Source organism: Euleptes europaea, chromosome 18 (genome assembly GCF_029931775.1).
Source record: "Euleptes europaea isolate rEulEur1 chromosome 18, rEulEur1.hap1, whole genome shotgun sequence".
Taxonomy (NCBI): Eukaryota; Metazoa; Chordata; class Lepidosauria; order Squamata; family Sphaerodactylidae; genus Euleptes; species Euleptes europaea.
This window is the reverse complement of record NC_079329.1, coordinates 11,777,424-11,792,938: the sequence shown is the minus strand read 5'-3', so window position 1 is coordinate 11,792,938 and position 15,515 is coordinate 11,777,424. Positions and strand designations below refer to the sequence as shown.

Genomic DNA, 15,515 nt, shown 5'->3' with positions numbered 1-15,515 from the left:
AGCAGACAGCCCTATCACTAGCACATAGTTTATTTGAACGTGCTGTCAGGATGGGACGAGGTTGGCTTTCTGCAACATTTGGCCATCTCAGAAGCCGACATGACACCCTTAATTAGATGCTTTTATCGGTTTTACCCAGCGAGTGAATTAATTAGCGTGAGCGAGCTGGCGGATGAGTCTGGAAGCGATCAGAGTTAGCTGTTTAGCAGGGAGGAAGGAGGTCAGCCGTGGAAGGAGAGAGAAAGGGCCTCCAGTGGCCGAGAGGCGCAACCAAACGCCTGATGGAATCAACAGGGCTGCAGAGGATGCTCGGTCGCCACGGTGACAAAGCCCCGCCCCCTGCCCTTTTCAGATATGGCGCCTCAGGATACCGCCCTCATCCAAGATGGAGGCAGGGCAGCCCTTGCCCTTTGCCCAAATGTCCTTGGCGCGTTTGCCCGTACTTAAAATGGCCTTCCTAGGAAATAAATGGAGACGTTTCGAAGAGGGCGACCTTTTCCGAGACTTCGGGGGGGGGTGGAGGGGGGGGAAATGCCCTTTTCAAAGATGGCGGCGATCGGGCTAAAGCCGCTCAAAATGGCTGCGGGCATTTTTGTACCCGTACTCAAAATGGTGCCCCCGATTACCGTTTCCTATTAGGGCCACTTACTTTGTTTCTATAACGAGTTACCGCCTACCGCTCAGAAAAAAAATTATTGTTTTTATGAACTTTATAATTTTGTAACTATGAATGTACTAATAAGAGCATATAATTAATACTCTTTTTGTATTTTCTTTTTACTTTATTTTTTATTATTGTATTTGTTTTGTTTAATGTTATAAAAATAAAAAAAATATTTTTTAAAAAAGAAAAAAAATATTCCACTGCCTTGACAAAAACAAAAAAAGTTTTAGTCCTCTCTCGCTTTCTGCCTGCCTCTACGAATAGAGACCGGGTACCCTTAATAAAGATGGCGGCTCTTGCGACTCCTAGGCTTCTTCCCGCACCTCTTCATACGTCTCCTCTACTGCCTTACCTAAATTTTGATTCCCGGAGTGGGGGGAGGTAATTTGAACGTTAAGAACAAAAATTATGGGAAGGAGAATCAACTCTTTGAATTGAGAGAGAGAGAGAGAGATCTGGTCACTTTCCCAAACGGTGACGCGCTGTCTTTCCCTTTTCCAAAATGGCGCTCCCCTATTGGGAACACAGTGTGAGCATGCGCACAAACGCCGACGGAAGTCAGGGACGCTGAATCGCGACAGAATACAGGTAGGCGGAGCTGTTGCCCTCATCCAAGATGGAGGACGGTAACACATGGGACGGGGAAAGCGGGAGCGATGGGGAGGAAGATATGGAAATGGGGGAGAAGATGCACAGGGAAAAGGAAGAGAGCGGGCAGGCTCAAGAAAGAAGGGTTTATGTACCTGGGCAAGGTCCTCCTCCAGCGCCTGGAGAAGAATTGGTGATGGATGAAGGAGCTTATCGGCTTTACCACCGTGCAGGCACAGGTGAGCAAGCTCTGTGGATCTGGTCTCTACATTGGGGAGCTGAAAGGGACAGCTGCTAGGAAGGGTGGGTCTATTTACGATGTGTAAATCAGATATGGGGTGCTGGAGGTGGGCTCCTCCTGGGCTGCATGCATTTGGATTATAGGACTCTGGCGCTGGAGTCCTGTGCATTCGCCTTAGATGTGTAAGTGATCTTTGTACTGAAATAGGCAGGGGGTTAGGTTGGAAGATACGCCTGCCACAAGCATATGGAGAGGCAGGGTCGATGACCAAGTTGTTACAGTACTTAGCAGAGAGTAAGTTATTCCAGGGGTCGGCAAACTCATTAGTCAAAAGAGCCAAATATCAACAGTACAACGATTGAGATTTCTTTTGAGAGCCAAATTTCTTAAACTTAAACTGTATAGGTAGGAACACTGTTTATTAACTTAATAAACTTTAATTAAAGTTTTAAGTCTTAATTAAACTATAGGTACACTGAATAAAACATGATATACTTAATAGTGACCTTATTTATTGATAAAAATTAAATTATAAGTGCCTGCCATTTCCCCCTCCCCGTCCGGAGTCCTCGTCTGGAGGCCTGGTCTACTGCCATAAAAGCCTATTGGTAGACCTGGCCTCCAGCTGAGTCCCATTGGGAGGCCAGGTCTACCCATTGGCATTCTTGGCAGTAGACCTGGCCTCCGGAGGCCCATAGAAGCCAATTGGTAGACCTGGCCTCTGAAGGGGGACTTTTTCCCCTCCTCGGAGTTCAGGTCAACCGCCAAGAAAGCCAGTGGGTAGACATGGCCTCCCAATGGGACTCAGCCGGAGGCCAGGTCCACCAAAGGAAGCCCATTCCGCCCAACAGCTGATAGGCGGGGGGGGGGGCAGGAACCGCCGAGCCGCCTGCCCAGCAATCGCGCGGCTAGAGGGGAGTTTGCCGCAGTTTGCAGACCCCTGAGTTATTCGGTAAGGTTAGGAAAGTGGTCAAAGGACATTAAGTGGCCATTTACCTGTTTCAAGTGATCCCCTGTGTATGCGCCAGGTCCTCTTAATCTTACCTAACAACTTTTGCTCACTGCTAAGCAGTGTAACAACTTGATCCTTGCATTCAGAGTGTTTAAAAGAGGATTGAATTAGTGGCAAGACCTAACTACGAGACTAAAAGAGCATTGTGATAAAAGTGAAGTCAGAGTCTCCTTTCTTTTTATCCACCCAAACCCAGGTGCTCCTTGCTTGAGTTTTGACATCTTGCGAGACTCCCTTGGTGAGTATCGAACCAGCTATCCGCTGAGTCTTCTCCTTTGTGCCGGAACCCAGGCTGAAACTGCCAATGCCAACAGGTGAGAGTGCCTCAAGTCTGTTTTCAGAGGTGGTTAAAGATACTCTAATAAAATATAGGATGGGCCTCTCATCTCGCAAACCAGCAATCGCACTGTTTGAGCAAGCACGGGCATAAATCTGTTTATATGCCCTTTATAAATACCGCTTTCTTCCCTTCCCCCCCCCCAACCCCGTTAGATTGATGGTAATGAAAATGCACAACCTCCATGGGACTAAACAAGCCAGCAAGGAAGCTTTGGGGTCAGAGAGCAGCAGTGACAGTGAAGAAGATGATGATGACGATGAAGAGAAGAAACCCCAGCTGGAATTGGCTATGGTCCCCCATTATGGGGGCATTAACAGAATCCGGGTATGACCCGTATTCCCTGTCCGGTTGTTCCTTTTCTTCTCTCTGTAGCCCAACTCTTCACTTTAATGGATCTCCCTGTCTTTTTTTCATAGGTGACCGAGTTTGGTGGTTCACAGATAGCGGCTGTTTGGTCTGAGAAAGGACAGGTGGAGCTATATGACCTACGGCGCGCACTAGTTGCTGTGTCAGATGCGCAGGCCATGGCTGCTTTCCTGCGAGAAGAGCAGGCTAAAATCAAACCAATTTTCTCCTTTGCCGGGCATATGACAGAAGGGTTTGCTATGGACTGGTCCCCCAAGAAACCGGGTAATTGGAAAGGGGAATGCTAGCTGTGCGGGATGTCATTGGCCCCACCGAGGAAGTGGGAAGACCTTGGCAGCTGGGCTGCAGTTCAAGATACTCTGTGCCATCCATTCCAGGTACTCTTCTAACTGGCGACTGCAACAAAAATATCCATTTGTGGACACCCAAAGAGGATGGCTCGTGGTTTGTAGATCAGCGGCCTTTCACAGCCCACACTTCATCGGTGGAAGACTTGCAGTGGTCTCCTAATGAAGCCACGGTGAGTTGTAGTTGCATATAAATTCTGTATGTGCCCCGGGGTAATAATTTTTGCTGCATTGTACATACACAGTGAGAATCTGAATATTCTGGGAAAAATTCACTCCCTGCCCTGCCCCCCTGCTTTAGATCAAGCTTACCCTGCTTTACTTTTCCTAAATTCCTAGACCTCATTAAGATGTGCTGTAAATGGTGGAAAGACTTGTAGCATCAAAGAACTTCTATACTGTTTTTAATCGACCACACTGTGTCCATGCAGCATTAGATATGCCTAAAGCAGTGGGTTTAGGAGGGCTCAGTTTTGGCTGTGCCCGTCTTTCCCTTTACCTCTACACCCGTCTCCTTCCACCCCATCATTCCGTTTTCAAAATCCTGAATTCTGCAGGCTCACGAAGCGAGCATCTTTATATATGAAAGGAGTACGTCTGTATAAACCTTGCTTTGCATAACTTATTTTGAGCACTGCATTCGGAGCAGTGTGAAGTAAAGAGCACTAGTATCTAGGTCACTTATCTGCTCCAGATCAGCAAGGCATTGCGTTCCTGATGTAAAGCTATACGGACCCATGAGAGCCTTGTCACTGGACGGGCTTACCTTGTGTACCAATCCCTTCACCTTGTTCTCGGGGCAGGTTTTTGCATCGTGCTCTGCAGATGCTTCCATCAGAATCTGGGATACAAGGGCGGCCCCTGGGCAAGCCTGCATGCTGACCATCAGCCGGGCACACGACGCAGATGTCAACGTAATCAGCTGGAACCGAAACGAGCCCTTTATTGTAAGCGGCGGTGACGATGGGGCCCTAAAAATATGGGACCTGCGGCAGTTCCAGGTTAGTTGCTTCGATTGCTCTGTGTTGCTTGTCCTCTTTTCCCGTCCCAGTTTCTGGACGCTACTGCCAACCCTCCACCCAAACCATCCTTTTGGTCTTTCCTCTCCCTGCAGAAAGGTTCGCCCGTCGCCACCTTCAAGCAGCACACGGCCCCCATCACCTCTGTCGAATGGCACCCCATGGACAGTGGCGTGTTTGCAGCGGCTGGTGCCGACGACCAGGTGACTCAGTGGGACTTGGCCGTGGAGCGAGACGACCCAGGGGAGGGGGAGGACCCCGCTCTGGCCTCCATCCCGCCCCAACTGCTGTTTGTTCACCAAGGGGAGAGTGACATTAAGGAGCTGCACTGGCATCCACAGTGCCCCGGCGTCCTCGTCACCACTGCGCTATCCGGCTTCAACATCTTTCGAACCATCAGCATCTGAGAAGAGAGGCTGTCAAAAGGGTGGCTGCTTGTCCCCCAAGAACTTCAGACTAGCTTTCTTTCGGGGGTCCTTCGCCTCTGCTTCAGCGGTGCCTGTTTCACAATGGGGCATCAGCCCATGGACTGGAAACCTTTCAAAATGGCTTTTTTTTGTGGTCTGAATTAATTCATTTAGGAAAGGAAGTCTCCACAGCTACCCTAGTCTAATGAGACCCTCCGCTTTTCTGTCTTCCAATGATAGAATTATCTGTGTGCCACTTTAACAGTTCTATATTCTGTGCCAGGAATGAAAACCTGTTTGCCTGGGCTGGGGGGGAACCCTCCATAACTAAGGGGGTTACCGTATTATGTATTCCCAGCAATGTATTAAGAGTTTGAAACTGTTATAAAAAATACTGTTCGCACTTCGTTTGGCCCCTTTAGCTGTGAAGACGTCTTCCAACCATTTTTTAGCGTGGCATCCAAAAACCCTTTTAAAGTGATGTTTTTAATAACATTTTCAAACTCTTAATACATCACTTTAAAAGGGTTTTTGGATGCCACGGCTAAAAAATGTCTTCACAGCTAAAGGGGCCAAACGAAGTGCGAACAGTATTTTTTATAACAGTTTCAAACCCTTAACACATCGCTGGGAATACATAATGCAGTAACCCCCTAAGTCTAACAAATCAACCGTTCTGGTGTGGTGGAAGAGGGGCCAAGCTCAGAATACACCCAGAGCCTCCTTAACTGCAGGGAAGCAGCACTTGGCAGAATCCCTCCAAAGTCCCTTTACAAAGAACAAGGCAGAACAGGAAGGGAACAGTGTATTTGCATTTAATCAAATAAATTATTGGGAAAGAAAGTTAACCCCCTGGGCTCAGTCCTTCCCTCTGCTGGACGCTTGTTGGTGCAGCTCTGCGCATCTTCTGAGCTGTTTAGCTGACTTCGTGCCTGGCCCACCGGGGGGGGGGATCAATAAGCATCTGTCTTGCTGGCCACTCAGGACTGCTCGCAGAAGAGCTTGTCTGATAAGTCCACCTTTATATCACAAAGAAAAGGAAGAGAGCTCCCTTTGCCCCTCATAAATATTCCCAACCCTATTTTCTCAGCTTTGGTCCCTTCTTATTTCTGAGCAGGGGAGATACAAAGCAGGGCTGGAAAGAGAGGCTAACTTTAACGCCACTGCCAAGGCTATAAATGGCAGCTGGGTAAGAAATAGGCAGTCGACCTCTTTCTAGACATGGTGCTCCCCCACCCAACTCCCTGCAGCTGCTCTTACAAGGGGCTGGCTATTGCAGTACCCTTCTAGGAATTACTGCAGCTGTTCATGCAATAGAAAGGGCAACGAAGGCCAATTGCAAGCAAGGTGGCCGAGGACAGCCTTCGCTGAAGAGTACCAACCCCTTGCTGTTGTTGGAATGGCGCACTGAGAGCTCAGTGCATTAACAACCATCAGTCCGTTCTCACTGCATCCCACTCCATTGCAAGGATGTGTATGCTACAGTCCCCTCCTCATCCACCGAGCAGAGAAGAACAGTCTTTTTGACATTTGTGCCAAGCCGTCCTACGCTGATGATGTCACACAAGGAGAGAGGTGCATCCCGAGGCACACAGAGGGCGATGTAATGGGCGTGGAACCTCATTGGGTCACCTGTCGGGTGGAAGGCAGAAAGGTTACCAGAGGAAGAGTGCCCAGTCTCACGAAATATCTCATCCTCAACTGCAACAGCCTTTTATTCTAGAACGAATGGGGTTTGCGCAGTCCATATCCTCAGGTCCAGAAACAAGCAACGTGCACTTATCTAAGGCTAACAAACCCTGTAAGAACCCTGGGGGTGGCAGTTCTGCAAGTGAGGCTCTGAAGGATTCTCAGCGAACTGCCATTCCCAAGAGACTATGGGGACATATGCAAGATCTGAAGTCTGCTGCCGTGGGTATAAAGGTCAAGGCAGTCCCCTGTGTAAGCACCAGGTCATTCCTGACCCATGGGGTGACGTCACATCATGACGTTTACTAGGCAGACTATGTTTATGGGGTGGTTTGCTATTGCCTTCCCCAGTCGTCTACACTTTACCCCCCAGCAAGCTGGGTACTTTTTACCCACCTTGGAAGGATGGAAGGCTGAGTCAACCTTGAGCCGGCTATCTGCAACCAACTTCCGTCAGGATCAAACTCAGAGCATGAGCAGAGCTTTTGACTGCAGTACTGCAGCTTACCACTCTGTGCCACGGGGCTCTAAAAGCTGTAGCTATAGGACAGGAAAACTGATGGGAAGCTTAATAACATCCAAGGAAGGTTCTTGCAGATAAGCCCTTGGTTCAGATTTTTTTAAAAAAATAAGTTTTACTAGAGCAGGATCATAGCCCAGGCTAGCCAGATTTTATCAGATCTTGGGAACTAAGCTGGGTATGCCCTGGTTAGTACTTGGATGGGACACCACCAAGGAAGACCAGGGTTGCTATGCAGGTGATGACAATCCACCCCTACTCATCTCTTGCCCCAATCAAGATGGTCCACAGCAGCCTGATCTTGGAAGCTAAGCAAAGCAAGGTTGGCCCCGGTTACTACTTGGATGGGGTTGCTATGCAGAGCCAAACAATGGCAAACCACCTTTGTTTGTCTCTTGCTTTGGAAACCTTAAAAGTATTAATTAGAAAGCTAACTTCAACAGAACTCTGTAAATGCCTGAATGCAAAGATTGTAAGAACAGTACCGGAGGCAGGCAGATGTTTCTGAAGACAGCACATCGCTGTTTCTCCTCAATTAATGCCCTGAAAGGCGTCTAGATGTAGGGCAGGTGGCTCCATCAGTCAAGTGTTATTTCTCCAAAAACATAAAATGAAGGATGGCTATCCAGCTGTTTTTAATTTGCCTTAGCTACACAAGGGGAGCTTAAATGGTGTACGAGATAAGGTGTAGGGAAAGAGCTTTCTCTACTCAAGAGCCTGGAGAGCGACCGCCTATTCTGAGCTAGATAGACCTGCGGTGGGACTAGAACACATTAATCAGTTTCACTCTCCCCTTGAATGGGCTCACTAAAATAGTGTCCACAGACCCACCGACTCCCTGCCAGCCCCAGACATTTCCTCTACCTGGATAAACTAGGAAGTCGCCCCCAAATTTGCTCCCACTGGTGATGTAGTAGCCTTGTTCCCAAAGGTCCTGGAAAACACGGTAACGCATCTCGTGTTCTGCTTGTCCACCATACGGCCAATCTTCAGAGGGCAAACGCCAGTCTACCTCTTCTTTAAGCCGTTGGGTCCGCTCCGTTGGGAGCTGGACCATCATAGCTTCGCGGGGAAACACTAAACTCGGCTCCTGGTCTACGGACTTCGACAGAGGCTCTGGAAATAAAAGCAACGGTGAATATTCCTGCACCCAGCACTGAAAAACTGGCTGATCTTGCCCCCTCCTGGATCCTTCCGGTGGCTGATAAGACACAAAATGTTGCATCAAATTTTATGCTCCCTTCACAGAGAAACATTTCCAGCAGCTTCCATCCCATCTATTTAAGACATCCGTAGATATTGCCTATGCTCAAGATATATTTCTACAAGAAGAGTTGGTTTCTATAACCTGCTTTTCTCTACCTTTGAGGAGTCTCAAAGCGGCTTACAATCCCCCTCCCCACAACAGATACCTTGTGAGGTAGGTGGGGCTGAGAGTTCGGAGAGAGCTGTGACTGGCCCAAGGTCACCCAGCTGGCTTGATATGTACGAGTGGGGAATCAAACCCGGTTCTCCAGATTAGAGTCCACCACTCTTAACCACTACACCACGCTGGCTCTCAAAAATTATTTGATACATCATCATGGTTTTATAGAAATTGTTTAAGTGGGCATAACGTCAGAAACAGTTATTGGAGATGCAGATTAGAGGCCAAGAACCCCATCTGAAAATAACCCTTACACCTATTACCCACGGTTTGTGAGTAGGGAATATCACTGGAAGTGATTATGGCTATTTACAGTAACAAAATCTAAACAAAATCTAAATTTTTATATATATATATAAAAAAAATCAAAATGCCCCTAATGTAGGATGCTCCACAGGGCATTTAGTGTGTATATTGTTAGCACTAAAGATCTAAAGTCCTGCTTGATTGGTCCGAAGGCCTCCTGCATCTCATTTCCAACAGTGGCCAGCCAAATATATCTAGGAAGTCCACAAGGCAAGTTACGATGGCAACACTCCTGCTTGTGGCATCTGTCAGTTGGAGGTCCATAGCCATTGACAGTTCTTCTCCATGAACACCCAAATCCCCCCTTTAAGCTAGTGGCAGTGACTCTTAACACAATTATTCGTTACGCAAAGGATAGTTTTCTCACCATCAGCTATTCATTTTATTAGGTGATTCTAAGGTGAGAAAAGAAAGGGGAAAACGTGTTTCTGTTTATAGCCTTCACAGCTTCAGTACAGAGTGCTAATGTATGCAATCATAACACCTTCAAAAGCAGAAATGGAATTAAAGAATATTTATAGTATCTTCTAGTGGGTGCTTCCAGCAACCTCTGCTTCCTGGATCATCCATCTCTTGCCACGGATTGAGAAAGGATATGGGACTGGTCCAGGCCCGTCTACCTGTTCTCATATCGTTTGGGACTTCCCCCATCTGAGAACCAGTGTGGTGTAGTAGTTAAGAGTGGTGGTTTGGAGCGGTGGACTCTGATCTGGAGAACCGGGTTTGGTTCCCCACTCTACATGAGCGATGGAGGCTAATCTGGTGAACTGGGTTGGTTTCCCCACTCCTCCACACGAAGCCAGCTGGGTAACCTTGGGCTAGTCACACACCTCTCAGCCCCACCTACCTCTCAGGGTGTCTGTTGTGTGGAGGGGAAGGGAAGGCGATTGTGAGCTGGTTTGATTCTTCCTTACGTGGCGGAGAAAGTCAGCATATAAAAACCAACTCTTCTTCTTTCCCCATCGTAAAAGCACTGGATAGCAGAAAAAGCTTCACTCACCTGCTTCTTCCCCTTTCCGCTGGTGTTTCTTCGCTTGACCCTGTGCTATGCGTTCAGCCAGGGTGCCCATCAGGGCCTTCCTCTGTTCGCCAGCAAGCCTGAGCTGTTCCCGATAGCTCTCCTCTTGCTCCTTTTGGTAGGCATCCACCGCCTCCAAGGGTTCCTGCAAACATAGGCCAGCCAGCTCAGCGCCACTCTTTCTCCACCTCCACATTTATTTATTTATGTTATTGATAGTCCGCCTTTCTCATAGGGACTCAAGGTGCCGAATTGTTTTCTGTTGCCCCAGAAGGTCTGACCAGAACCAACGGGTTGAAATTAAATCAAAAGAGTTTCCATCTAGACATTAGGAAGAACTTTCTAATAGTTAGAGCGGTTCCTCAGTGGAACAGGCTTCCTCAGGAGGTGGTGAGCGCTCTTTCACCAGAGGTTTTTAAACAGAGGCTAGATGGCCATCTGTCAGCAATGCTGATTCTATTACCATAGGCAGTTCATGAGAGGGAGGGCATTTTGGCCATCTTCTGGGCATGGAGTAGGGGTCACTGGGGTGTGTGGGTGAGGTAGCTGTGAAATTCCTACATTGTGCAGAGGGTTGGACTAGATGACCCTGGTGGTCCCTTCCAACTCTATGATTCTAGGACACAAAGCAAGTCAGCTTCCTAGAGGCTCCTGGTTGGCCACTGTGTGAACAGACTGCTGGACTTGATGGACCCTGGTCTGATCCAGCATGGCCTTTCTTATGTTCTTAATACTGATCCACTCTACACAGTAGAAAAGAGCAAGAGTACAGTAGCACCTTAAAAGACTAACAAAATTCTTCAGAAGTGAGCTGTGACTCACAAAAGCTCATGACCTGCCAGAAATATTGTTCGTCTTTAAGGTGCTACTGGACTCCTGCTCTTTTCAACCGCTACAGACAGACTGACACAGCTACCCAACATGATCTACCACTCTACACAAATAATGGCATCTACGTGGCCTATCCTTCATGTTCACCCTAGCCAATACCAGATCTGCCAAGAATATGGGGCTTTTCCTCTGTAGGGGACTGCCAAAGATCAGACTGACTATTACCTGGCCTGCATCATCTGCGAGGGGCTGGGAAGTCAGATTTTTAAGGAAGGTTGCCACACCCTTCTCTGCCAACAGCCGGGCCTCTTCTGGGAGCAGCTGGAGGGGAAGCCCCAGCCGCACGTTCTGTCGCGGCTTTCGAGCCAAGGCCCCGACCAGCGTGCCAATGATGCGATGTTCCTCTCGGATACGCCGCGCGTCAGCGGAATTCCACACAAAAGCCTTTCCCTCCAAGATGTGGATTCGGATCATAGCAGGGCCCGTTCGTGTCTTTCCCTAGAAAGAAGAAGAGTTGGTTTTTATATGCCGACTTTCTCTACCGCTTGAGGAAGAATCAAACCAACTTACAATCACCTTCCCTTCCCCACAACAGACACCCTGAGAGGTAGGTGGGGCTGAGAGAGCTCTAAGAGCTGTGACTGGCCCAAGGTCATCCAGCTGGCTTCACGTGAAGAAGTGGGGAAACAAATCCAGTTCACCAGATTAGCGTCCCCTGCTCATGTGGAGGAGTGGAGAATCAAACCCGGTTCTCCAGATCAGAGTCCACCGCTCCAAACCACCTCTCTTAATCACTACACCAAGGGAAAATGCTTGTGCTATGCAAAGGCCTGAGAGGTGAGGCCAGATGTTTACAGGTGTTTCCCAGCAGCCTCCGAACGCACCTGATGCTGAGGTGTGGACAGGTTGCATTACATGCAAATGATCCCTTACCCGAATTGAGAGGTGGCTGCTGGTGCCCGATAGTTACTAGTCCAAATGTTCTCCCTCTGTCTTTCCAGAAGAAATCTGGGGAAATTTAAAACAATAAAATGCCCCTTACTTAGCAAGGGCCTGTGCGGACTAGGCTCTTCAAGAAGTGCACAAATCATTGGTGCCAAGTTGTTTTCTGTTGCCCCCGAAGGCCAGACCAGAACCAACGGTTTGAAATTAAATCAAAAGTGTTCCCGTCTAGACATTAGGAAGAATTTTGTAACAGTTATGAGCGGTTCCTCAGTGGAACAGGCTTTCTCGGGAGGTGGTGAGCTCTCCTTCCCTGGAGGTTTTTAAGCGGAGGCTAGATGGCCATCTGTCAGCAATGCTGATTCTATGACCTTAGGCAGATGATGAGAGGGAGGGCATCTTGGCCATCTTCTGGGCATGGAGTAGGGGTCACTGGGGGTGTGGGGGGGAGGTAGTTGTGAATTTCCTGCATTGTGTAGGGGGTTGGACTAGATGACCCTGGTGGTCCCAATTCTATGATTCCCTTCATTAAAACACTCATCCCGAAACTGTTGTTGGTCTATAAAGTGCTACTGGACTGCTACTGGACTGGAATCTAACTGTTAAAACGCTATGGGTACACGTACAGATACAGAATCCTACCAGCTTCTACTGCTACGTGAAAAGGTAGGAGCTAATTTAAGTTTTTGCAAGAGCACATTCCTGCCATTTATGCTTCGGGTTTTTGCCTCGGATTTGCTGCTCTCTTAGATGCAAGTTTCCCCCAATCCAAATTCTTAAAACTCAAAAATAAGCTAAATAATGTAGAGTTTTGTGAATTCGGATGGGGAAAACGTGCATCTATAGAGAGCAGCAAATCCAAGGCAAAACCTTCCATGCACAAACAGCCTCTACCCCACAGTTCCGCCCAAGCCCCCACCCATTCACGACCTCAGGCTGCTATTCTACTTTGCAGTAAGACTCACAGGCCTACGTGGGGCTTACTCCCGAGTTAGTCTGCCGCGCTGATACACACAAAGCTGCCTTATCCTGAACCAGACCCTCAGTCCATCCAAGTCAGTATTGTCTACTCAGACCAGCAGCGGCTCTCCAGGGTCTCAGGCAGGGGTCTTTCACATCACCTACGTGCCTAGTCCCTTCAACTGGAGATGCCGGGGATTGAACCTGGGACCTTCTGCATGCCACGCAGATGATCTACCACTGAACCATAGCCCCTCCCTAATTCCTGCCATTTATGCATGGGGGGGGGGGTTTCCCTTGGCTTTGCGGCTCTCTAGACGCACGTTTTCCCCAATCCAAATTCTTAAAACTCAAAAATAAGCTAAATAACGCAGAGTTTTGTGAATTCGGATGGGGGAAACGTAAGTCTATTGACAGCAGCAAATCCAAGCCAAAACCTTCCATGCACAAACAGCCTCCACCCCACAGTTTCTCCCCCCCACACACACATCCACCTTAGGCTGTGATTCTACTTTGCAGTAAGACTCACAGGCCTACATGGGGCTTACTCAGTGCTGGATTTACGTATAAGCTAAACAAGCTATAGCTTAGGGCCCCACTCTCTTGGGGCCCCCCAAAAAATTTAGCATATATTCAACACAATTACTTTGATAAAATTACTTTGATAAAATACATATGTTGTTATGTGCAAATGGCTTTAGATACCTATTAGGTCCATAAATTACCCTATAGCATATGTTCAACACAAAAAACAGCAAGAATTTGTTGTTGACAAAGGACAGCTGGACATATAAAGGGCCCCCTTACCTTCAATAGCTTAGAGCCTCATCAAACCTAAATCCGGCTCTAGGCTTACTCCCTTAAAGCCGAGCTGATAGGACTGTAAGGCCATTTATGCATAGGAGGTTTTGCCTTGGATGTGCACCTTTTCCCCTTCCAAATTCTCAAAACTCAACAATAAGCCCCCATGCAGAGTTTTGAGAATTTGGGAGGGGAAAAGGTGCACATCCAAGGCAAAACCTCCTATGCATAAATGGCCTAAGAGAACGGGAGTCTCGCCCCCCCCCCCCAAGAAAACAGAAGCCCTGAATTTTAAATTGGTTTTGGTCTATTGAGTGCAATAAATGAATTGGTTGATTGAAGCGTCTATTGCCTTTACGCCGAGTCACCCGGTCCCCAAACCCCCTTCCCCTCCTCGCACGCTCACCTCGGCTTGCAAACCTGCGCTGCGATCCACAAGGCTGCTTCTGGCGTGCAAACCCGGGGATCCCATTTGCCAGTCCCCGCCCCCTTGTTCTCAATGCCCCCCCCTTCCGATCGCCCCTGAGTGATGGATCCCTCGGCCAATAGCTCATGCAAGAAGGGCCAATGGCCGCTCCGGGCGTCGGGGGTGGTGCAAAGGAGGAGGTCGGGGAGAAGGAGAAGGAGACCCACCCGCGGCTCGATCTTGCAAAGGAGGGAAGGAGACGGTGCGAGGGAGAGGCAGGAAGTCGGCGAAGGAAGGTGGTTTTGCAAGGAGGCGGGCGAGCGTGGGCGGACTTGCCCGTCTGTGGGCTCGGGGAGGCGCCGATCGTCTCGGGGTGAGTGCCTGAGCGGCCGGCGCCCCCTCCTCGCAAGCCCTTTTGCACGTGCGAAAGGATCGCAGCGCAGAGGTGAGCGCGCGCAGGGCGGCTTGGAAAGAGGGGAGGTGCCCGGTGGCTGTCGATCAAGGGGGGGGGGGTGCCGCGTGCCAGGACTCCTGGGTTCTGCGTGCGAGAGAAGAGGGGGTCGGGTGGCTTCGAAGCAAGGGGCGGCGCCGTGGCTCAGTGGTGGAGCCTCTGCTCGGCATGCAGAAGGTCCCAGGTTCAATCCCTGGCATCTCCAGTTAAAGGGACCAGGCAAGCAGGTGATGTGAAAGACCTCTGCCTGAGACCCTGGAGAGCCAGGAAGAGGGACCATGGCTTAGAGGTAGAGCATCTGCTCGGCATGCAGAGAGTCCCAGGTTCAATCCCCTGCATCTCCAGTTAAAGGGACCAGGCAGGTAGGTGATGGAGGGGCCATGGCTCAGTGGTAGAGCATCTGCTCGGCATGCAGAAGGTCCCAGGTTCAATCCCCGGCATCTCCAGTTTAAGGGACTAGGCAGGTTGGTGATGCAAAAGACCCCTGCCTGAGACCCTGGAGAGCCAGAAAGAGGGGCCATGGCTTAGTGGTAGAGCATCTGCTCGGCATGCAGAGGGTCCCAGGTTCAATCCCCGGCATCTCCAGTTTAAGGGACTAGGCAAGTAGGTGATGTGAAAGACCCCCGCCTGAGACCCTGGAGAGCCACTGCCGGTCGGAGTAGACAATACTGACTTTGATGGACCTTGATGGTCTGATTCAGTATACGGCAGCTTCATGTGTGTTCAAGTGTCACACAGTATCTTTAGGGAGGGGCCGTGGCTCAGCAGTAGAGCCTCTGCTTGGCATGGAGAAGGTCCCAGGTTCAATCCCCGGCGTCTCCAGCTAAAAGGACCAGGCAGGTAGGTGAAGTGAAAGACCCCTGCCCGAGATCCTGGAGAGCCACTGCCAGTCTGAGTAGACAATACTGACTTCGATGGACCAAGGGTCTGCTTCAGTATAAGGCAGCTTCATTTGTTCATGGCCTAGGATTAGGTGTCAGGTCACGGTCCAGGATCTCAACCTACATGGTTTATGGTTAGAGATGAGACCAAGGAGGAGAAAGGGGAAATTATGCATTGCCCAAGCGCACAACACGCACAATAATAATTGCTAGGACCAGCCCAAATGTAGCAAATTAGTGCACGTTTTTGGATAGCACCAGAGCTCTGCATCGATGTGCCTATCATTTTCGGGGGAGTGG

At 49.2% G+C, this 15,515-nt stretch overlaps 2 protein-coding genes across 2 annotated transcripts; one reads left to right on the top strand and one right to left on the bottom strand.

Annotated features, from left to right (window-relative positions):
• The first annotated feature begins 1,280 nt into the window (after nucleotides 1-1,280).
• Nucleotides 1,281-5,002, top strand: GRWD1 (glutamate rich WD repeat containing 1). The gene is made up of 7 exons (XM_056864250.1): nucleotides 1,281-1,491; nucleotides 2,702-2,819; nucleotides 2,998-3,169; nucleotides 3,262-3,475; nucleotides 3,589-3,731; nucleotides 4,362-4,559; nucleotides 4,673-5,002. The coding sequence occupies exons 1-7, from the start codon at nucleotides 1,281-1,283 to the stop codon at nucleotides 4,982-4,984; spliced, it is 1,368 nt and encodes a 455-aa protein (XP_056720228.1). The 3' UTR covers nucleotides 4,985-5,002.
• Nucleotides 5,003-6,428: 1,426 nt separating this feature from the next.
• On the bottom strand, nucleotides 6,429-11,251 carry TSEN34 (tRNA splicing endonuclease subunit 34). Its single transcript, XM_056863078.1, has 4 exons — nucleotides 11,000-11,251; nucleotides 9,926-10,076; nucleotides 8,058-8,309; nucleotides 6,429-6,616 (listed from the first exon to the last, which is right to left on the bottom strand). The coding sequence occupies exons 1-4, from the start codon at nucleotides 11,246-11,248 to the stop codon at nucleotides 6,429-6,431; spliced, it is 840 nt and encodes a 279-aa protein (XP_056719056.1). The 5' UTR covers nucleotides 11,249-11,251.
• Between the last annotated feature and the right edge of the window lie 4,264 nt (nucleotides 11,252-15,515).